Source organism: Pseudophryne corroboree, chromosome 2 (assembly GCF_028390025.1).
Source record: "Pseudophryne corroboree isolate aPseCor3 chromosome 2, aPseCor3.hap2, whole genome shotgun sequence".
Classification (NCBI taxonomy): Eukaryota; Metazoa; Chordata; class Amphibia; order Anura; family Myobatrachidae; genus Pseudophryne; species Pseudophryne corroboree.
Window position 1 is genome coordinate 163,355,713 of NC_086445.1, and position 24,362 is coordinate 163,380,074.

The following is a 24,362-nucleotide window of genomic DNA, read 5'->3' on the forward strand; positions in this document are numbered from 1 at the left end:
TGATTTGGCCAGTGTGAGTGTAGGTGTGTCGGTACTATGTGTCGACATGTCTGAGGCTGAGGTTTCCTCCCCGGAGGAGGTTACTGGGGGCGCAGAAAAGGATTTGGGAATGACTGTCGGCACAGCCGACTGCTGATTGGGTGAATGTTAAGTACACTGAATGCAAATGTGGCTTTATTGTATAAAAGGCTGGATAAATCTGATTCACAGACACAAACATGGAGGAAATCCATGGAGGACGCTTTGTCTCAGGTACAGACCCCCTCGGGGTCACAGAAACGTTCATTTACCCAGATGGTAGATACAGATACCAACACGGACTCTGATTCCGATGTCTATTTCAATGAGTCTACTTTACACCCAAGGGTAGTTAGGAGTATTCAGTACATGATTTTGGCTATTAAAGATGTTTTACATATCTCTGAGGAACCTGCCGTTCCAGACACAAGGGTTTGCTTATTTAAAGGGAAAAAGCCTGAGGTGACGTTTCCCCCCTCTCATGAAATGAATGCTCTTTGTGAAAAGGCTTGGGAGTCGCCGGACAAGAGGTGGCAGATTCCCAAGAGAATTTTTATGGCGTATCCTTTCCCCTCTGACGGGGAAAAATGGGAGTCGTCTCCCAATGTCGACAAGGCTCTATCCCGATTGTCCAAGAAGGTGGCGCTTCCGTCCCCTGACACGGCTGCTCTCAAGGATCCGGCAGATCGTAAGCTGGAGACGACATTGAAGGCCATTTTCGTTAATACCGGTGCATTGCGCAGACCTGCTGTGGCGTCGGTATGGGTGAGTAGTGCTATTGCTAAGTGGGCTGATAATTTGGCTTCTGATATGGATACCCTTGATAAGGATAATATTCTTTTGACTCTTGGTTATCTCAAGGATGCTGCAGATTACCTAAAGGATGCGGCAAGGGATGTTGGCCTCTTGGGATCCAGAGCCAATACCATGGCGGTCTCGGCCAGGAGGGCGCTGTGGACTCATCAGTGGAATGCTGATGCCGACTCCAAGAAAAATATGGAAGCTCTCCCCTTTAAAGGTAGTGTCTTGTTTGGTGACGGCCTTGCTGACCTGGTGTCTACCGCTACTTGCGGGTAAGTCATCTCTTCTTCCTTATGTTCCCACACAACAGAAAAAGGTGCCCCATCAGCAGATGCAGTCCTTTCGGCCTAATAAATACAAAAGAGGTAGGGGTTCGTCCTTCCTCGCTTCAAAGGGTAGAGGAAGGGGAAAGAGGTCGCCTGCAGTGACAGGCGCCCAGGACCAAAAGTCCTACCCCGCCTCTACCAAGTCCACCGCATGACGCTGGGGCTCCCCTGCGGGAGTCCGTGCCGGTGGGGGGCCGTCTCCGATTCTTCAGTCAGGTCTGGTTTCAATCGGCCCTGGATCCTTGGGTTTTAGACATAGTGTCCCAAGGGTACAAACTGGAGTTTCAGGAGATGCCCCCCCCCCCCCGCGCGCCGCTTTTTCAAGTCGGCCCTTCCAGTTTCTCTTCTGGAAGGAGTAGTGGTAAATGCTGCAATACAAAAGCTGTGTCAACAGAGGGTCGTTGTACCGGTTCCCCCGTCCCAGTGGGCGGAAGGGTTCTATTCGAGCCTCTTTGTGGTCCCGAAGCCGGACGGCTCGGTCAGACTGATTCTGAACCTAAAATCCCTCAATCCATACTTGAAAACTTTCAAGTTCAAGATGGAATCTCTTCGAGCTGTGATTTCCAGTTTGGAGGGGGGGGGGGGGGGATTTTAAGGCATCAGTCGACATAAAGGATGCCTACTTACACATCCCGATATATCCTCCTCATCAGGCCTTCCTGAGATTTGCGGTGCAGGATTGTCATTACCAATTTCAGATGTTGCCGTTTGGGCTATCCACGGCCCCGAGGGTTTTCACCAAGGTTATGGCAGAAATTATGGTACTCCTTCGCAAGCAAGGGGTCACAATTATCCCGTACTTGGACGATCTCCTGATAAGGTGAGATCAAAAGAACAATTGCTAAGAAATGTGGAACTCTCCCTGTCGGTTCTGCGACATCACGGTTGAATTCTAAATTTGCCAAAGTCTCAGTTGATTCCAACAACTCTGCTGCCCTTCCTGGGCATGATCCTAGATACGGAACTACAGAGTTTCTTCCGGAGGACAAAGCTCTGGAAATACAGACCATGGTCAAGGAGCTTCTGAGACCGACAAGAGTGTCGATTCATCAATGCACTCGAGTGCTAGGGAAGATGGTTGCGGCTTACAAAGACATTCCGTTTGGCAGGTTTCATGACCGGGTCTTTCAGTGGGATCTGCTGATCAAATGGTCCGGGTCTCACCTGCACATGCACCGGAAAATAAGTCTATCTTCCAGGGCCAGGATTTCTCTCCTGTGGTGGCTGCGAGGCTCTCACCTTCTAGAGGGACGCTGATTCGGAATCAAGGACTGGGTCCTGCTGACCACAGATGCAAGTCTCCGAGGCTGGGGCGCAGTCATGAAGGGAAGAAGTTCCCAGGGAAAATGGTCAAGCCAGGAATCTTGTCTCCACATAAATGTTCTCGAGTTAAGAGCCATTTACAACGGCCTCCTGCAAGCGAAAAACCTTTTTCAGGGTCTCCCTGTCCTGATCCAGTTGGACAACAAAACAGCGGTGGCGTACGTAAACCGCAAAGGCGGAACAAGAAGCAGGGCGGCAATGGCGGAAGCCACAAGAATTCTCCGCTGGGCAGAACAGCACGTGAGCGCTCTGTCAGCAGTCTTCCTCCCGAGCGTGGACAACTGGGAAGCAGACTTCCTCAGCAGACACGATCTCCATCCAGGAGAGTGGGCTCTTCATCAAGAGGTATTTGCAGAAGTGACAAGGCGTTGGGGAATTCCTCTGATAGACTTGATGGCGTCTCGCCTCAACAAGAAGCTTCCAAAGTATTGTTCCAGGTCGAGGGACCCCCAAGCCTGGGGGCGGTGGACGCCCTGGTAACTCCGTAGGTGCTTCAGTCGGTGTATGTGTTCCCTCCGCTTCCTCTCATTCCAAAGGTGTTGAGGATCATAAGACGAACAAGGGTTCAGGCTATGCTCGTCGCTCCAGATTGGCCACGGAGGGCCTGGTATCCGGATCTTCAGGAATTACTAGTGGAAGATCCCTGGCCGCTTCCTCCTTGAGAGGACCTGTTAATGCAGGGGCCCTGCGTGTTTCTGGACTTACCGCGGCTGCGTTTGACGGCGTGGAAGTTGAACGCCAAATCCTAGCTCGGAAGGGTATTCCCGAGGAGGTCATCCCCACTCTCCTTAAGGCTAGGAAGGAGGTCACGGCGAAACATTATCACCGTATTTGGAGAAAGTATGTGTCGTGGTGTGAAACCAAAGCAGCTCCTGCGGAGGAGTTTCTCTTGGGTCGTTTCCTTCATTTTTTGCAGGCAGGCATGGATGCAGGCCTGAAATTGGGTTCCATAAAAGTGCAGATTTCGGCTTTATCTATTTTCTTTCAAAAAGAATTGGCCGGCCTTCCTGAAGTTCAGACTTTCGTGAAGGGAGTGCTGCATATCCATCCTCCATTTGTGGCACCGTGGGATCTGGAAGTGGTGTTGCAGTTTCTTATGTCTCACTGGTTTGAACCTTTGCGTAAGGTTGAGTTAAAGTTTCTCACTTGGAAAGTGGTCATGCTTTTGGCTTTGGTGTCTACCAGACGTGTGTCAGAATTGGCGGCTTTGTCTCACAAGAGCCCATATTTGATTTTTCATGTGGATAGAGCGGAATTGAGGACTCCTCCACAATTTCTGCCGAAGGTGGTTTCTTCGTTTCACATAAATCAACCTATTGTGGTACCTGTGGCTACGGATGCTATGGCAGTCCCAAAATCTCTTGATGTTGTAAGAGCTTTGAAAATTTATGTCGCCAGAACGGCTCTTACTAGGAAAACAGAGGCTCTGTTTGTCCTGTATGCTTCCAACAAGGGGGGGTCATTCCGAGTTGTTCGCTCGCAAGCTGCTTTTAGCAGCTTTGCACACGCTAAGCCGCCGCCTACTGGGAGTAAATCTTAGCTTATCAAAATTGCAAACGAAAGATTCGCAATATTGCGAAAAGACTTCTCTGTGCAGTTTCTGAGTAGCTCGAGACTTACTCTGCCAGTGCGATCAGTTCAGTGCTTGTCGTTCCTGGTTTGACGTCACAAACACACCCAGCTTTCGCCCAGACACTCCTCCGTTTCTCCAGCCACTCCCGCGTTTTTCCCAGAAACGGTAGCGTGTTTTCACACACACCCATAAAACGTCCAGTTTCCGCCCAGAAACACCCACTTCCTGTCAATCACATTACGATCACCAGAACGAAGAAAAAACCTTGTAATACCGTGAGTAAAATTCCTAACTGCATAGCAAATTTACTTGGCGCAGTCGCACTGCGGACATTGCGCATGCGCATTAGCGACTATTCGCTCCATTGCGACAAAAAAATAACGAGCGAACAACTCGGAATGACCCCCAAGATTGGAAATCCTGCTTCTAAGCAGACTATCGCACGCTGGGTTTGTAATATGATTCAGCACGCTTATTCTTCGGCTGGGCTACCGTTGCCGAAGTCAGTAAAGGCCCATTCTACCAGGAAGGTGGGCTCGTCTTGGGCGGCTGCCCGAGGTGTCTCGGCACTTCAACTTTGCCGAGCAGCTACATGGTCAGGTTCAAACACTTTTGCTAAATTCTTCAAGTTTGATACCCTGGCTGATGAGGACCTCATGTTTGCTCAATCGGTGCTGCAGAGTCGTCCGCACTCTCCCGCCCGGTCTGGAGCTTTGGTATAGACCCCATGGTCCTTTTGGAGTCCCCAGCATCCTCTAGGACGTAAGAGAAAATAGGATTTTAATACCTACCGGTAAATCCTTTTCTCTTAGTCCGTAGAGGATGCTGGGCGCCCATCCCAGTGCGGACTGTTCCTTGCAGTTGTATTGATACTGGTTATTTTCGGTTACACGAGGTTTGTGTATCAGTTATATTCAGCTTGTTGGTGTTGTTAGTTCATACTGTTATCTGGTTTCCTGCTGATCCAGTTGTTCGGTATGTTTGTGGTGTGGGCTGGTATGTTTCTCGCCCTTAGTTTAACAAAAATCCTTTCCTCGAAATGTCCGTCTCTCCTGGGCACAGTTCCTATAACTGAGGTCTGGGGGAGGGGCATAGAGGGAGGAGCCAGTTCACACCCATTTAGTCTTTTAGTGTGCCCATGTCTTCTGCGGATCCCGTCCATTCCCCATGGTCCTTTTGGAGTCCCCAGCATCCTCTACGGACTAGGAGAAAAGGATTTACCGGTAGGTATTAAAATCCTATTATTATTTTTTTGTGTATACATAGATACATTATTTTTTTTTATTTTAATTTTTTTGTGTGTGACTTCTTTACTGAACTGAAGCTTGTATATGGCATGTTAGAGATCCCTTTTGTGCTAAATTCGGAATATCCTGGCAGTTTGGCCGGCTGAATAAAGTGTCGCGTAATGTCCTTGTTCCCTTTCCGGATGCTGGCATTGGGCACTGCTGATGTAGCGCTCAGCACTTTCTGCAGTAGTGGATCAGTTCTGTTAACCATTTCATAATCTTGTTTGACAAGTTTGGAGTACTTGAATGTCACAAGTATTTTGTAGTCGAAGGAGAGGTTTAGCAATTATTTTTGTGGTATAGAACTTTCCGCCAACTATACTCTGGAACTCTTCAGCTAATTGACTCCTTAGTAGTGGAGGAAGGTTTACAGTGTGTCCCTTGCCACCGGTTTCTCAGATATTGAGAGCACTTTTATTAACTTTTTATGCTGAAAATAAAATGCCAGTGGAGTGATATATATGCTAATCTAACCTCATATTAATCCTCTGTGCTCCCACAGGGAAGAAATCCGTTTTTCTTGGAGCCTGCCATCATTATTGCAATAACGGATGGGAGTAAACTGACTGCTACCAGTGGCGTGCAGGAAGAAGTAAGAGCCTTTCTCTTGTGTTGTAGCCGGGGTTACAGTATAGACATGTTTTGCAACAGACAATTGTAATATGCACTTACCGGGCTGCACAAATCCTAAATCAGTTTCCCCCCTACATAATATATTCTGCTCCATTCAAGAGCAGGATCACCAGTGTAAAGCCCTGAATTAGATGCCCATGTACACTGAAAAATGGTTATTTGGCATAATTTAAACAACCCAGGCCTGTAGTCCCTCATGAAAGGTTCAGTAGTTCTGTATACTGCAATGAGTATTGTTTTGATTGCTGGATCATCTTGGTTTTATCCATTTAAAATTTGTCAAGTAAAAAATAATGGGTAAATATATGTTCTGGCTAACAGGCCACTAATAGTTTAGAACAATTTGTTACTCCTTCTCCTCTATCACCAGGGATACTGTAGATGGAAACTACTGTATACATGCTTGGTTCAGATCATGCTTATAGGGGCTTATGTAATAGACTGCGAGATGCAGGCTGTTCGGGAATTCCGGCAAGATGCCCATTTAAAGTGGCAATCATTTTACAAGGCAAAACTGGGTTGGCTTTAAAAATACAGGCATACTCGCCAGAGTTCCTGCACAGCCTGTATCTTGTCCCATAGTCCCTGACTCTTCTCCCATGGAAACTAGAAGAGATGAACGTTTGTTTCTTTGCCTTTTATACCTACTTCATGCGGCACTGTACAATATACACCAGTGTATGATCCACTTCTGAACTGCTGGTTCCTATAGATCAGTGGTTCTCAAACTCTATCCTCAGGACCCCACACGGTTCACATTTTCCATGTCACCCAGCAGCTGCACTGTTTATCACCAACTGTCACATTTTAAAAATCTACAGGTGACCTGCAAAACATGAAATGTGTGCGGTTCTGAGGACCGAGTTTGAGAACCTGTGCTATAGATTGTACTGCAGATGTACAGAAGCTGGGGGACAGCTGGCTTTCCTGGCTGCCAAGTGTATGCCAATGTCCCCACCATTACTAATACCAATATCACTTCACATTGATTGCTCTCTCTACTTCCCCACAATAAATCCCTGCTTTGTGTGAGGGGTTAGAGATGGTACATTTTATTGAATGATCCTGTTTATTCAATTAGATATAAACTTTAACATGTTTATCTGGCTGTTTTTCTCTTAGCTTCACTTGCCTTTAAACTCACCATTGCCTGGGAGTGAGCTGACAAAGGAGCCTTTCCGTTGGGATCAGCGGCTCTTTGCTTTAGTCCTTCGGCTTCCTGGTGCGATGTCTGTTGAGCAGGACCTGATGAGTACTGTTCAGCTTGATGAGTCCTGTATCACGCCAATGTGTGATGTCACAGGAGGTCAGTATCTCTTGGTTTGTTTCTACAGACAAACATATGAACCAACAAACTGGAGATTTTACAGTCTTTAGCACTGTAACATATACCCCAAGATGACACTGCAGAAAATAAAATTATTTAGTTTAATATACAGTAATCGAATGCTGTGTTTGCATTTATGTTAAGTACAAGAAAAATTGCCTGCATACTTCTGGCCAGTTGGCCTTAGCCAATCAGCAGTGTAAAAATGGACTTTTCAGGTTTTACTTTATATAAACCTATTACCAACATTTAAGAAAACACTGTTTTAATAACTTCTTTATAGGAAAAATTAAGGCACATGTACAGTACACTGAAATATCCAAACATTCCAAATTCCCTGGTGCCCTCCTAGGTACCTTGGCAGGTCCATAATACAGCATCACCTAGGCGCCACTCTGATTAATTCACCCTGATGATGGTGTGAATAAAGATACTTCGAAACGTTGTACTTCTGCCTACGTGGGTGAATTAATCAGTGCCTCCTCTGTGATTGTATGTATGTATGTATGTATAATATGCTATATATGTATGTGTGTGTGTATAATCTCCTACAGAGTAGGATTAGGAATTTTGTGTAGATTTAATTACATGAACTGGAAATTTACAACGCAGAAATGGTTTTCTTTAAAGATAGAGGAATCAGGAATACAAACCTACAACTTACAAGTTAACAGTTTGATTTTCTATTTCAACATGATAATGGAAGTCGTTCTTTCTGTTTTTCATGAAGGCAAAATTACTTGAAAGCCCTGGGCAATTACTCTTGTGAGAATCCATAGTGCGTAGTTTTTCATAAGATCTGGCACTGCTGCAATACACAGATAATTTTCTGCTGTGCAGATTGTTTGTGAGATACAGTGAAGATGTGTTCTTTGTAGTCCTGTTCTGCATCTGCAGCAAATTCCCCATATAGTACATAATTAGAGATGACTCGTAACCTTCTGAGGATTAACCAGCAAATTGCTAATTGTCAGCTCTACAATAAGGCAGATATGAGTCTTTCCTATAGACTGAATTGTACCTATTCTAGGGAGAACCTGTATTGACAGGGATGTAATTTTCCTTTGCACAAAGTAGACTCTACCTTCCTACCAGCTCTGTAGGCTTGCATAAATCCATTTTCTGTCATGTTCCACAGGTGTATGCCCTATAGTGATACAGATATTGACGACCCTGTGATAACCCTGCAATGCCTGTTGGCCATTTGATGTAGACTTTAAGGTTGTTTTTTTAATAGGATCAGAGGTGTTCTGAAGTAGGGTCTGAAACGGTTAAATAGAACCTCCCAATGCAGCTCTAGAGTCCAGGGTTGTCTCCTTAGGGCATCTTCTCTCTGGCCAATATGGAATTGCCACTCCTAAAGGCCAGTACACACGGGAGAGATATGTGCTGAGCGATCTGTCACCGACCACTCAGCACACATCTCTCCCCCTGCTCATCACACAGCGCGATGTGTGCTGAGCGAGGGAGAGTGGGGGGGGGGGGGCGCTCATTTCATCCAGCGGGTAAATGGGAGAGAGATACTAATGGTATGCATACAGGCCAATCTAGCACTGGCAATAGACTGTGCATCGCTATCGCTGTGGGGCATACACACGGAGAGGTCCGAGCTTAAAATCTAAGCAATCCAGTCAGATTGCTTAGATTTTAAGAATGGATCTCTCCGTGTGTACCCCCCTTAACGCCAGAGATATTGGCTGCAAGATGCTGCTCTATATAGAGAATCCGTAGGGTACATTTCTGGTCACGTACAGGAATGAGTGGAGATGTTTCCATTAAAGGCTGGACCGATTCTACCCCTCCCCTATAAGTTGTGATAACCTTATCATTTCTGCTTCCAATAGATACAGGAGCGTTAAAAGGTACATGCAGATGCAACATGGAAAGAAAAGTAGAACCTTTAGCATCTGTGTTCTTTCTGCAGTAAGCGGGGAGGCCTGAGCCAGCAGCAGCTTCTTATAAAAGGGCTCATTGGATGCATTAGTATTTCTTTCCCATTTACCAGAAGAAAAACAGTTTGCAGTAATGGAGGTTTTAAACCATTCCTTGCACTGCGCTGTAATGATACAAAGTACTCTCAGGTTAGACTGTAATGGGGATGGATTAGCAGAGTTTTCGGGAACACTGACTAAGGCCGGGGCAGTCAGCCCTTGTCTTATATAAAGATAAATCAAGAGGGGTTAGTCTGGTAGAACTGTAATGCTCTTTCTCCCCAAGCCATCACTGCTGTGGCTGTCCATTCTGGTGCAGATTGTGTGGTCCACCTCTACGTGCTGAACTTGGGAGAAAGCTAGCAGTGCTATGAATGGTGTTAAACCTATTATATAATCCTGTACAGTGTCTGTCTAGAGCAAATGTGCTGGAAATCTGGGCACACTCCCACATCGGCCCGACCCCCCCCCCCCAACTCATCTGCCCGTCCACCTATCTTACCCCCATTCCAAAATGCAACGTTTTCATGACAAGATGCCTGCCCCCTAATGGTATATACACTCCCTGCCACAACGTGACTACTTGCAACAAACACATAGGCCCCTGCTCACCAACCTTAGGGGTCTTGTTAAGCCTCGAGAAGAAATAAAGTGGACGGTGATAAAGTACCAGCCAATCCGCTCTTAACTGCCATGTTACAGGCTGCTAGGAGCTGGTTGGTACTTTGAGGTCTATTTGCTAATCCTTGTATGGAGGTAAAGTGGATGGAGATAAAGTACCAGCCAATCAGCTCCTAACTGTCATTTTTCAAACACAGCCTGTAACATGGTAGTTAGGAGCTGATTGGCTGGTACTTTATCTCCATCCATTTTATCTCTATCCAAGGCTTAGTAAGTAGACCCCAATATCTCCATCCACTTTCTCTCTCGCCAAGGCTCAATACACAGAACCCCATAATTTAAAAAGTTCAATATAGATGAGAAAAAGGTATCTAATAAGAATGTATAAGATCCAAGTCATATGGGTTTTAATTCAAAGCTTGGTGTTTGGTTTACAGTGTGTAGAAAGTTAGAGATCTTGTTTAGAAAGTTGCTGACCTTAGTATAGTTGCTTGCTCTGTTTATTAGAAGTTATTTATATAGAATACACATTCTGATATAGAATATTTTGGTAGTTATCAGTCCCTGCCCCAATGGAGCTTACAAACTATATTCCCTACCACATATAGACAGATTAACACAAGTGTTAATGTTTGTCATTCCATTAACCTACTAGTGTGTGTTTGGATTATGGGAGGACATAGCAACTCTACACAGATGGTGCCTTGGTGGAAGCTGCACCGAAGTGTGCTATGAGGCAGTAATTCTTCCACTATGCCATCCATGCTGCCAAAGTAACTAAATAGAATGCAGTGTATTGTGGTCTAATGCACATGTATGTCCGTAGGCTATTAATACAGATGATTAACTGTTAATTTGTAGAAGATTAAGATCTAGAAGCATCTGCGCTTTTTATAGTGAACTGCTTGTAAGGAGCACACAGTGCTATGTGTGAGGTGGTCTGCCATCATAAAGTGGATTCCTATGTTGCCCATGCTTAACTTGTGTAATACTTATATGTTGGATTTTAAATTCAGTGTAAAACCCGTCATGCAACACCTCCCACAGATGAGAATTTTCAACCCTGACCCATTTGGTTAGTGAACTCCCACCACCTTTCTGCAGCATAATGTAATATGAATTCAGTAGCTTATTAACATTTCATTTTTCCTTGTTTGCCAGGTCGTTCATATTGTGTTTTCTCACAGCGAATGTTGAATCAGTGCCTGGAGTCGTTGGTGCAAAAAGTTCAAAGTGGGGTGGTCATCAACTTTGAAAAATCTGGCCCAGATCCTCCTCTTTCTGAAGGTAACGGCATTGATATAGATTTCCTAATGAGTTTATTAGTCATTGTCTTTCAACAACGTTCTTTGTTATATAAAATTAGGATTTCTGTTCCCACTTTAATCTACGCACATTGCACCCAAATCTTTACTACTTCTTAATGTAAATTATCCTGCCAGATGCCATGTGGTGTATGGGTGATTTAGTGTGGACTGTTAAGCAGGCTGTACATATTTTGGGCATTGAGGAGTCGTGGAAATCCAGCTGTATGCTGTTTTAGAGGAACTCCAAAACTGGCAAAATTGCTTTTCGAGGTGCGTGCCAAACGTGAATAACTTCTTCAGCTTCCATGCAGATTAGACCTTTAACAATCGCCAAACTTATTTGTGAAAAATGGAAAACTCCACCTTTGGATGTCCCAATATTGCTATTACCTATGCCACCACTACTGAAATTAATAATGCTGCAGCTTTTAAGATTGGTATGGATGAAAAATTCAGCACCAACCTTAAATCCATTTGTGAGATGTCTGATGCCTCATTCAGGCAACTTGTAGGAAGTCTGTGGAAAAGCAGTCAGAGTAACTCTTGCAGTCAGGCCTGGATAAGAATTGATGACTTTGGAGGAACACATCCAGGAGGCTGGTGGACGCAGCTCTGGATGATGGTCACTGTGGCCAGTAGAACCCAGAAGTACAAATGTTTATTTAAACCTGCTTCAGAAAAAATATAAACTTTTGGGCACACAGTGATCCTCAAGAAAAATCACACGCCTGTTCAGATGGCCAATTGTTGTGATCTGTAATTAACATAGTAACATAATTAATGAGGTTGAAAAGAGGCAAAATGCCCATCGGGTTCAACCTGTATTGTGTATTAAGCTGTGCACACTATAATGTACCTGCTGTAATGGATTAGTACCAATTAACTATAATTCGTATCACTTCCAGATATTTAATATCAATATATTAAATGCTATAGCCTTGGATACCTTTTTTAGTTAGAAATTTGTCCAATCCGTTTTTAAGTGCATTTAGAGTCCGCCATTATCACTTTCTCGGGCAGGGAGTTGTATATCTTTATTGCCCTTACTGTGAAGAACCCTTTCCTATGTTGTGTACAGAATTTTCTCTCCTCTAGCCTCAGAGTGCCCACGTGTCCTACACAGAGTTCTTTAAATAAACAAATCCCCTGCTAACTCCTTATAATGACCCTTTATATATTAATAATGTCTCCTCTTAGACGCCTCTTTTCTAGTGTATACATATTTAACATGGTACGTCTTTCCTTGTACTCCAGTGCCTTTAATCAATTTACTAGCTCGTCTTTGAACGCTTTAGAGTTCCGCAATTTTTGTTGTTGTTAATATGGTGCCCAAAATTGAACACAATATTCCAGGTGTGGACGTACCAAAGAATTGTACAGCAGAAGGATTACATCCTCGTCCCTTGTCTCAATACCCTGTTTTATGCACGCAAACACCTTAGTTGCTTCCTTTGCTGCATTTGACATTGTGCACTGTTATTAAGCCTATTATCTATGAGCTCCCTCAAATCTTTTTCCACTACGGTTACCCCTATATTTTCCCTATTTAATGTGTAGGATGCAAGTATGTTTTTATCCCAAAATGCATAACTTTGCATTTTTCTATATTGAACCTCATTCTCCATTTACACGCCCAGGTTTCAAGTTTAAATCATTCTGTAGAGACTCCACATCGATTTCCGAATTAATTATCTTACACAGTTTAGTTTCATCTGCAAATATTGATACTGTGCTTTCCAGACCTATTCCTAGATCATTAATAAATATATTGAAGAGTAGCGGGCCGAGTGCGGACCCTTGTGGTATTCCGGTGACTACTGGTGCCCAGCTCGAGAACATCCCATTGACCACTACTCGTACCCTGTTATCCAGAAATTACTTATCCATGTACAAATAGTATTTCCTAGGCCAAGCTTCCTTAATTTGATCAGTCTCCTGTGAGGCACTGTATCGAAGGCTTTCTAAATAGACCACACACACTGCTTTCCCTGGTCAAGATTAACACTCACTTCCTCGTAGAAGCTAATTAAGTTAGTTTGACATGATCTTTCCCTCACAAACCCATGCTGACTCTTGCTAATAATCTTCGTAGTCTGCAGATAATCCTCTATGCTATCCCTCAAAATTCCTTCCAATATTTTACCCACTATAGAGGTCAAACTAACCGGTCTATAGTTACCAGGGTGGTTTTTGGTTCCCTTTTTTAAATAATAGCACTAACTCGGCTATACGCCAATGCTTCGGTACGATGCCTGATGTAATTGAACTATAGAAAATAAAAGTATAGGGGTCTTGCTAGCTGTGACCTAAGTTCCATAATAACCCTCATGTGAAAACCATCTGGGCCAGGTGACTTATTAATCTTTATGTTGCTTAGTCTCTCCAGGACTACTTCCTCACTTAAAAAGCATCTAGCCAAGAGTCATTGCCTTCACTGTCGTTCTGCACTACTATCACCGTCTGATCCTCCTTGGTGTACACTGATGAAAAAAAATTGAGTATTTCCGCTTTTATTTTGTCATTGTTTATCCAGAATCCCAGCTCCTCTTTTAATGGGCCTACGTTCTCCTTTTTTAACCTTTTTACTGTTTATGTATTTATAAAACTTTTTAGGATTGGTTTTACTCTCTATAGTGATTTGCTTTTCGTTTACAATTTTAGCTGCTCTTATTACTTTTTTGCATCTTTTATTGCATTCCTTGTAGTACTGGAATGACTCCCCCCCCCCCCCCATTAGATTTAAATTTTTAGCCATTTCCTCTTTGACCCCCTTATTAACCACTTGACCTGGTCGCACAGGATGTGACCAGTCAGATAAAGTGTTAGCAGCGGCAGGGAAAGGAAACTTCCCTCCGCTGCTGCTCACAGAGGAACTGGAAGGTCCCTCTGCCTACCTGCAACTCTCCCCTACTGATTGCCTTGCTGCCTATCACTGCTGATCGGTCAGCACGGCAAGACTCCCCTCTCAGTATATTGAAGTTAGCTTTTCTAAAGTTTAGTGTTTTGGTTGATCCCTTATAGCGGTTTCTTGAAAATGATGTCGAATGTGATCATATAGTGATCACTGTTTTCCAGGGTCTCCCAGGTCCTGAATAGTTTTACCTCTAGTTGGGTCCTCGACTAATTGAGACAAGTAGTGATCCTTTAACTTATTTAAGAACCTGTTGCCCCTAGCTTTTACACATGAATCGTTACTCCAATTTATATCAGGATAGTTAAAATCCTCTCTCACTAGGATGTCCCCCATTCCCGCAGCTTTTTCCATTTGCTGCAAGAGTTGTTCCTCCTCATGTATGATAATATCTGGCTGTTTGAAGCACGTGCCTATGACTAGTTTTTTTACTTCAATGACTCCGCTTGTGCTCTCAACCCATAGCGACTCCACGTTATCTCCAGTCCCCTCGTAAATAACCTCTTAAGTATGGTTTTAGAGATGGTTTAACATAGAGACATACCCCTCCTCCCATTTTGGTAGCCCTATCCCTCTGAAAAGGGAATATCCCTTCAAATTTGCAACCCAGTCATGAGTTGTCCCACCATGTTTCTGTAAGGTCTATAATTTCATACTGATTCTTAGACACAAGCTATTCAAATTCCCCCATTTTACCTGATAGGCTTCTTGCGTTCGCAAGCATACATTTTAGCTTATTATATTTCCCTTGCCCGTTTGTTTTAATGGCATCATATCATTATTTACAAGCGCCTTTCTAGAATTACTCTTACTGACTGTTATTCTCTTCCCTCCCTTTCCACCCCATCATACTTAATTCAGCAATCCTTAGTACTATCTCTGTTTGACCTATTAAGTCTTTCTAAACTTCCACCCCCTATGTAAGTATTTTCTCTTGTGCTATGTACGTAATTTTCTATATACTGTACTGATGAATCATAATCGTCATTAGGTAATAATTTGGGAATACCTTGGGCAATACCTGTGTCAGTACCCATGTAAATACCCTTGCCGGCTGATCTTTCCCTCCTCCCTACTCCACCCCTATTTTGTTCACTACCCCCATCCTTACTGTTCTCTCTGTTTGACCTGTAGTTTCTAACTAAACCCTGCCCCAGGCTCTTAGTTTAAAATCTCCTCCAACCTTCTAACCATCCTGCCCACCAGCTCCACAACCCCCCTCCTCATTCAGGTGCAATCCATCGCGACAAAAAAGATGGCGCCTGACTGAAGTCCGCCCAATGTTCCAAGAAAACAAACCCTCTTTCCTACACCTGTCTCTAAGCCACACATTTACCTCCTTAATCTTCCTCTGCCTCCCTGGGCTAACGTGTGGCACAGGTAATATTTAGGAGAATACTACCTTAGTTTCTGGCCTAATTACCTATAGTCATTCTTAAGGACATCCCACCTACCACTAACTTTGTTGTTGGTGTCGACATGCACCAAGACCGCCGGGTCGTTTCCAGCCCCTCCCAACAATCTATCTACCCGGTCCGCGCTGTGCCGCACCCGGGAGACAACAGACTGTACGGTGATCACGGTCCCGGTAGCAGATTGCCTGTCTGTCTTCCAGATAATAGAATCCCCTACAACCACAATCTGACTAGGTACCTCATTATCTTTTTTTTTTTTTTCTCTACCCCCATCTGTATCGGAGGGACTGCTCCTCTTGTTGCTAGAGGGAACAGTCTCCTCCGGCACTGTCATTTCCTCACTGCCATCCTCAGAATCTGCATCCAGTCGGGCGAATTTGTTGGGGTTTTGCAGATCAGAGATGTCCTGTCCCCCCCTCTTCTTCCTTCTGTGACCCAGCTGTCTACCTGTTCATCCTCATCTACCGCAACTCCTCCGCCGTTTTTTCTAAGCTTTTCTCAAGATTGTGAATATCCCCCAGTCTTGCAATGGTTTGCTCTAGATCAGTTACCTGGGCTTCCAGGGCAACCGTTCGCACACATCTCGTGCATATGTATTCACATTGGGACGGTTGCTCCAGGTGCACGTACATCTTGCACGACATGCACTGAGTGAGATTCTCAATCATGGCCCCACTGTTACCTTCAGAATGCAATACAGACTATGCAATATACTATGGCACTTTAGCGTAGCTGTGAAAAGAAACAATATTCAATAACAGAACAGTAGTTGATACAATGGGGCAGATGTATTAACCTGGAGAAGGCATAAGGAAGTGATAAACCAGTGATATGTGCAAGGTGATAAAGGCACCAGCCAATCAGATCCTAACTGTTAATTTACATATTGTAGCTGATTGGCTTGTGCCTTTGTCACCTTGCACATATCACTGGTTTATCACTTCCTTATGCCTTCTCCAGGTTAATACATCTGCCCCATAGTGTGATAGTGAATTAATGCAAAACAGTCAATTCAGTAATGATGATGATACTTGTGTGTCCAGGAAGAGTCAGGACCTTCTGCAGCAGCACCTGCTCACTGGTCCCGGCTTCCCCTATGTTGGCTCCGTCCAGCTACTCACGGCACCTTGTCTCCTTCTCCAAACGTTTACAGCGTCACCTCCAGCCTCAAAAGAAAGAAAAAAAAAAACACACTCCCCACTCCAGTGGGTAAGCAACTCACCAGTACACGCTTACCCCCACTCCTGTGCTCAGATGCTCCTCACATACACCCGGAGCATCAGTTGTCTCTCTACTGCTGCCTGCACCTCACTGCAAGTAAATGAGCTCCTATACACACACAGAGTGGCAGCTCTTGCACCTGCTGCCCGCTCCTTTCAGTAGTTGTGCTCTCCTTCACACACACACGCACAGCAGCCTTCTCCGCTCCCTCACCCACTCCAGTCCCCTTGCTCCGCTTCCTCACTCACACACACCTTACACAGAGCGGCTGCTGCGCACCGTCCCACTCTCCTTGCCTCTCTCCCGGCCGGCGGCTTCTGCTTCCAGTCTTCTCCCTGCTCGTCGGTGCGACCGTCAGCCCACGTGTGATCCGGCTACAGCTGTCTCATTGGTTAATGATTTAACAGTATGGACATCAAGGGGGATATTCTATTGTTAGGAAAAAACAGACACCCAACTGACTTTTCAAACATTTGAATTCTTCCCCCCCCCTTCCCAAGATCTGCTGATCCCCATTACTTATTCTTTTGAGGCACACACTTTGGTTTGAGCACATTGTTAAAATATGGCACTGATGCCTAATTGGATTCGCGATTCCAAAAATTCTGCCTGGTTCCCCCTCGGGCTGGTCTTCCTGGGTCTGCAGTTTGACATTAGTTGGTGTTCAAGATGACATGGCATCTTTACATACATTTTTCAGCTGTTGATTGACTAAGATACATGTCTGTGTAGTTCTAAATCAGTCCTGGGAAATGTGGTCAGAATGTTCCCCTTCACGTTCTTTTCCTCTAGAAATGGAATAAGTGCTACCATGGTTTGATGGGTTATTAGATCACCCTGTCTCCAAGAAGGAGTCTGCCACTCCTCTGGTAGCTGCGAGCTGATGGTGCCATCCGTTGCTGTTATGCATTTTAAAATTGTGAAGAGATGCCAGCCTTCACTGTTTCAGAATCTGTGGTCACCAGTGCAAGCAAAGTTCTAAATAAATGCCTTAGGATTTACAGCAGTTCTAAACTCTCTCTAGTTTAGGGTCAACTTCTTCTTTTGTAGGGAAAAACTTATTTGGACTCAAACACCATTGCACTGGCTCACCTCAACCATAAGGGAGGCACAGCGATTTCCCTTGCATTGATAAAAACCAGCAGAACCGTGTGCTGGAAAGAATATGTATGTACATGTATGATATTCTGTATGTACACTAGATGTAAGGACAGGCCCTGCGTCCAAATATATCATTGCCAGGTTCAGTCACAGTTGTGATGATGACTTGCAAGGAACAGGTTTTCTTACTGCAATGTGATGGCCCAGTCTACCAAATCGGTGAGCGCCTCCTTGGCAGTAGAGTGCATGGGTTAGGCCGGGCAGCAGTACTGGGCAGTCATCTGGTCTTCATACACTTTAGAAAATTTTAAGATTGCGCTTTAAGCCCAAAACTGGTGTTTATCTGCAAACACATGCTGTGTTCCCCACAGGATAAGAAAGAAATAAGGAGAGATATAGGGATATAGGTAGAGAGAGAGACAGACGATGTCGGACTGGGACATAAAGGGCCCACTGGGGGAATGAAGTTGTAGGGGCCCATACTTAGGGGTGTGGCCAGCCTCCACAGAGGCTTGAAATACAAATTAGTTTAGTGCAGTGTAATGCAACATATCTACCATGTATACAGGTTGAGTATCCCTTATCCAAAATGCTTGGGACCAGAGGTATTTTGGATATGGGATTTTTCCGTATTTTGGAATAATTGCATACCATAATGAGATATCATGGTGATGGGACCCAAGTCTAAGCACAGAATACATTTATGTTTCATATACACCTTATACACACAGCCTGAAGGTAATTGTAGCCAATATTTTTTTATAACTGTGTGCATTAAACAAAGCGTGTGTACATTCACACAATTCATTTATGTTTCACATACACCTTATACACACAGCCTGAAGGTCATTTAATACAATATTTCTCTAACGTCCTAGTGGATGCTGGGGACTCCGTCAGGACCATGGGGATTAGCGGCTCCGCAGGAGACAGGGCACAAAAATAAAGCTTTAGGATCAGGTGGTGTGCACTGGCTCCTCCCCCTATGACCCTCCTCCAAGCCTCAGTTAGGTTTTTGTGCCCGTCCGAGCAGGGTGCAATCTAGGTGGCTCTCCTAAAGAGCTGCTTAGAAAAAGTTTTTAGGTTTTTTATTTTCAGTGAGTCCTGCTGGCAACAGGCTCACTGCATCGAGGGACTTAGGGGAGAGAAGTCAACTCACCTGCGTGCAGGATGGATTGGCTTCTTAGGCTACTGGACACCATTAGCTCCAGAGGGATCGAACACAGGCCCAGCCATGGAGTCCGGTCCCGGAGCCGCGCCGCCGACCCCCCTTGCAGATGCCGAAGATGGAAGAGGTCCAGAAGCAGGCGGCAGAAGACTTTTCAGTCTTCCTGAGGTAGCGCACAGCACTGCAGCTGTGCGCCATTGTTGTCAGCACACTTCACACAGCGGTCACGGAGGGTGCAGGGCGCTGGGGGGGCGCCCTGGGCAGCAATGTATAATACCTTTTTATGGCTAAAAAATACATCACATATAGCCCTTGAGGCTATATGGATGTATTTAACCCCTGCCAGATCTCACAAACTCCGGAGAAGAGCCCGCCGAAATAGGGGGCGGGGCTTATTCTCCTCAGCACACAGCGCCATTTTCCTGCTCAGCTCCGCTGTGAGGAAGGCTCCCAGGGCTCTCCCCTGCACTGCACTACAGAAACAGGGTAAAACAGAGAGGGGGGGCACTTTTTTTGGCGATATTACTATATTTAAGCTGCTATAAGGATACAACACTTATATAGGGTTGTTCCCATATATATTATAGCGCTTGGGTGTGTGCTGGCAAACTCTCCCTCTGTCTCCCCAAAGGGCTAGTGGGGTCCTGTCTTCAATAGAGCATTCCCTGTGTGTCTGCTGTGTGTCGGTACGTGTGTGTCGACATGTATGAGGACGATGTTGGTGTGGAGGCAGAGCAATTGCCGGTAATGGTGATGTCACCCCCCAGGGAGTCGACACCGGAATGGATGGCTTTGTTTATGGAATTACGTGATAATGTCAGCACATTACAAAAATCAGTTGACGACATGAGACGGCCGGAAAACCAGTTAGTACCTGCCCAGGCGTCTCAGACACCGTCAGGGGCTGTAAAACGCCCTTTACCTCAGTCGGTCGACACAGACCCAGACACGGACACTGAATCTAGTGTCGACGGTGAAGAAACAAACGTATTTTCCAGTAGGGCCACACGTTATATGATCACGGCAATGAAGGAGGCTTTGCATATCTCTGATGCTACAAGTACCACAAAAAGGGGTATTATGTGGGGGGTGAAAAAACTACCTGTAGTTTCTCTAACGTCCTAGTGGATGCTGGGACTCCGTCAGGACCAGGGGGAATAGCGGGCTCCGCAGGAGACAGGGCACATCTAAAAAAGCTTTTAGGTCACATGGTGCGTACTGGCTCCTCCCCCTATGACCCTCCTCCAAGCCTCAGTTAGGTTTTTGTGCCCGTCCGAGAGGGTGCAATCTAGGTGGCTCTCCTAAAGAGCTGTTTAGAAAAGTTTTTTTTTAGGTTTCAATCTCAGTGATTCCTGCTGGCAACAGGATCACTGCATCGAGGGACTTAGGGGAGAGATTTCCAACTCACCTGCGTGCAGGATGGATTGGAGTCTTAGGCTACTGGACACTTAGCTCCAGAGGGAGTCGGAACACAGGTCAGCCTGGGGTTCGTCCCGGAGCCGCGCCGCCGATCCCCCTTACAGACGCTGAAGAGACGGCAGAACGGAGGTCCGGAAAGCAGGCGGCAGAAGACTCCTTAGTCTTCTTGAAGGTAGCGCACAGCACGGCAGCTGTGCGCCATTGTTGTCACACGGCTCACTGACTCAGTCACGGAGGGTGCAGGGCGCTGCTGGGGGCGCCCTGGGCAGCAATATAATTACCTTTAGTGGCAAAATAAATACATCACATATAGCCATTAAGGCTATATGTATGTATTTTAACCCAGGCCAGTTTCTTAAAAACCGGGGAAAAGCCCGCCGAAAAAGGGGCGGAGCTTATTCTCCTCAGCACTCAGCGCCATTTTCCTGCTCAGCTCCGCTGGTGAGGAAGGCTCCCAGGTCTCTCCCCTGCACTGCACTACAGAAACAGGGTAACAAAGAGAAGGGGGGCATAAATTGGCGATATTTATATATTAAGAGCGCATATATAGTAAACAACACCTTCTAGGGTTGTTTATATACATTTATAGCGCTTTTGGTGTGTGCTGGCAAACTCTCCCTCTGTCTCCCCAAAGGGCTAGGGGGTCCTGTCTTCGATTAGAGCATTCCCTGTGTGGCTGCTGTGTGTCGGTACGTGTGTGTCGACATGTATGAGGACGATGTTGGTGTGGAGGCAGAGCAATTGCCGATGATGGTAATGTCACCCCCTAGGGAGTCGACACCGGAATGGATGGCTTTAGTTATGGAATTACGTGATAATGTCAGCACATTACAAAAGTCAGTTGACGAAATAAGACGCCCGGCAAACCAGTTAGTACCGGTTCAGGCGTCTCAGACACCGTCAGGGGCTGTAAAACGTCCTTTACCTCAGTCAGTCGACACGGGTACCGACACAGATGAATCTAGTGTCGACGGTGAAGAAACAAACGTATTTTCCAATAGGGCCACACGTTATATGATCACGGCAATGAAGGAGGCTTTGCAGATCTCTGATACTGCTGGTACCTCAAAAAGGGGTATTATGTGGGGGGTGAAAAAACTACCTGTATTTTTTCCAGAATCAGAGGAATTGAATGACGTGTGTGATGAAGCGTGGGTTAACCCCGATAGAAAACTGCTAATTTCCAAGAAGTTATTGGCATTATACCCTTTCCCACCAGAGGTTAGGGCGCGCTGGGAAACACCCCCTAGGGTGGATAAGGCGCTCACACGTTTATCAAAGCAAGTGGCGTTGCCGTCTCCTGATACGGCCGCCCTCAAGGATCCAGCAGATAGGAGGCTGGAAACTACACTGAAGAGTATATACACACATACTGGTGTTATACTGCGACCGGCAATAGCCTCAGCCTGGATGTGCAGTGCTGGGGTAGTGTGGTTGGATTCTCTGACTGAAAATATTGATACCCTGGATAGGGACAGTATTTTATTGACTCTAGAGCAATTAAAGGATGCTTTCCTTTATATGCGAGATGCTCAGAGGGATGTTTGTACTCTAGCATCAAGAGTAAGCGCGATGTCCATATCTGCCAGAAGAAGTTTATGGACGCGACAGTGGTCAGGTGATGCGGATTCCAAGAGGCATATGGAAGTATTGCCATTTAAAGGAGAGGAATTGTTTGGGGTCGGTCTTTCGGACCTGGTGGCCACGGCAACTGCCGGCAAATCCACTTTTTTACCTCAGACCCCCTCCCAACAGAAAAAGACACCGTCTTTTCAGCCGCAGTCCTTTCGCTCCTATAAAAAGCGACCAAAAGGACAGTCTTATCTGCCGCGAGGCAGAGGAAAGGGTAAGAAAGGGCAGCAAGCAGCCCCTGCCCAGGAACAGAAGCCCGCCCCGGCTTCTACAAAGCCATCAGCATGACGCTGGGGCTTTACAAGCGGACTCAGGAACGGTGGGGGGTCGACTCAAGATTTTCAGCAATCAATGGGTTCACTCACAAGTGGACCCGTGGGTCCTGCAGATAGTATCTCAGGGTTACATGCTGGAGTTCGAAAGGTCTCCCCCTCGCCGGTTCCTAAAGTCTGCTTTACCAACGTCTCCCTCAGAAAGGACGTCGGTTTTGGAAGCCATTCACAAGCTGTATTCTCAGCAGGTGATAGTCAAGGTACCCCTCCTACAACAGGGAAAGGGGTATTATTCCACACTATTTGTGGTACCGAAACCGGACGGTTCGGTAAGGCCTATTCTAAATCTGAAATCCTTGAACCTGTACATAAAGAAATTCAAGTTCAAGATGGAGTCACTCAGAGCAGTGATAGCGAATCTGGAAGAAGGAGACTTCATGGTGTCCTTGGACATAAAAGATGCTTATCTACATGTCCCGATTTACCCCTCACACCAAGGGTATCTCAGGTTCGTGATACAAGACTGTCATTATCAGTTTCAAACGCTGCCGTTTGGGTTGTCCACGGCCCCTCGGGTCTTTACCAAGGTAATGACCGAAATGATGGTTCTTCTACGAAGAAAAGGCGTATTAATTATCCCTTACTTGGACGATCTCCTGATAAGGGCAAAGTCCAGAGAACAGCTGGAAGTCGGTGTAGCGCTAACACAAGTAGTGCTTCAGCAACACGGGTGGATTCTAAATCTTCCAAAATCTCAATTGACCCCGACAACACATCTGCTGTTCCTGGGCATGATTCTGGACACGGTTCAGAAAAAGGTATTTCTCCCGGAAGAGAAAGCAAGGGAGTTATCCGAACTTGTCAAGAACCTCCTAAAACCAGGAACTGTGTCAGTACATCAATGCACAAGAGTCCTGGGAAAGATGGTGGCTTCGTACGAAGCGATTCCATTCGGCAGATTCCATGCACGAACATTTCAGTGGGATCTGCTGGACAAATGGTCCGGATCGCATCTGCACATGCATCAACGGATAACACTGTCACCGAGAACAAGGTTGTCTCTCCTGTGGTGGTTGCAGACTGCCCATCTGTTAGTGGGCCGCAGATTCGGCATACAGGACTGGGTCCTGGTGACTACGGATGCCAGCCTACGAGGTTGGGGAGCAGTCACAAAGGGAAGAAACTTCCAGGGCGTGTGGTCAAACCTGGAGACGTCTCTTCACATAAATATACTGGAGCTAAGAGCGATCTACAATGCTCTAAGCCTGGCAAAATCGCTGCTTCAGGGTCAGCCGGTGTTGATCCAGTCCGACAACATCACGGCAGTCGCCCACGTAAACCGACAAGGCGGCACGAGAAGCAGGAGTGCAATGGCAGAAGCTGCAAGGATTCTGCGCTGGGCGGAGAATCATGTCGTAGCACTGTCAGCAGTGTTCATCCCGGGAGTGGACAACTGGGAAGCAGATTTCCTCAGCAGACACGACCTTCACCCGGGAGAGTGGGGACTTCATCCAGAAGTTTTCCACATGATTGTGAACCGTTGGGAAAAACCAAAGGTGGACATGATGGCGTCTCGCCTCAACAAAAAATTGGACAGGTATTGCGCCAGGTCAAGAGACCCTCAGGCAATAGCTGTGGACGCTCTGGTAACACCGTGGGTGTACCAGTCAGTGTATGTGTTCCCTCCTCTGCCTCTCATACCAAAGGTACTGAGAATTATACGGAAAAGAGGAGTAAGAACAATACTGGTAGCTCCGGACTGGCCAAGAAGAACTTGGTATCCGGAACTTCAAGAGATGCTCACGGAGGATCCGTGGCCTCTACCTCTAAGAAGGGATCTGCTTCAGCAGGGACCTTGTATGTTCCAAGACTTACCGCGGCTGCGTTTGACGGCATGGCGGTTGAACGCCGGATTCTAAAAGAGAAGGGCATTCCTGAGGAAGTTATTCCTACTTTAATTAAAGCCAGGAAAGAAGTGACCGCACAACATTATCACCGCATTTGGAGAAAATATGTTGCGTGGTGTGAGGCCAAGAAGGCTCCAACGGAAGAATTTCAATTGGGTCGATTCTTA

At 45.8% G+C, this 24,362-nt stretch overlaps 1 protein-coding gene across 1 annotated transcript in view; it reads left to right on the forward strand.

Annotated features, from left to right (window-relative positions):
* The window catches only part of INTS6 (integrator complex subunit 6), a 143,851-nt gene that overhangs the window by 73,202 nt on the left and 46,287 nt on the right, over window positions 1-24,362 (forward strand). Inside the window, exons 4-6 of the mRNA XM_063951958.1 lie at window positions 5,833-5,922; window positions 7,086-7,269; window positions 11,004-11,129. Of these exons, the coding sequence (XP_063808028.1) occupies window positions 5,833-5,922; window positions 7,086-7,269; window positions 11,004-11,129 (400 nt within the window). The remainder of the gene's footprint in view (window positions 1-5,832; window positions 5,923-7,085; window positions 7,270-11,003; window positions 11,130-24,362) is intronic.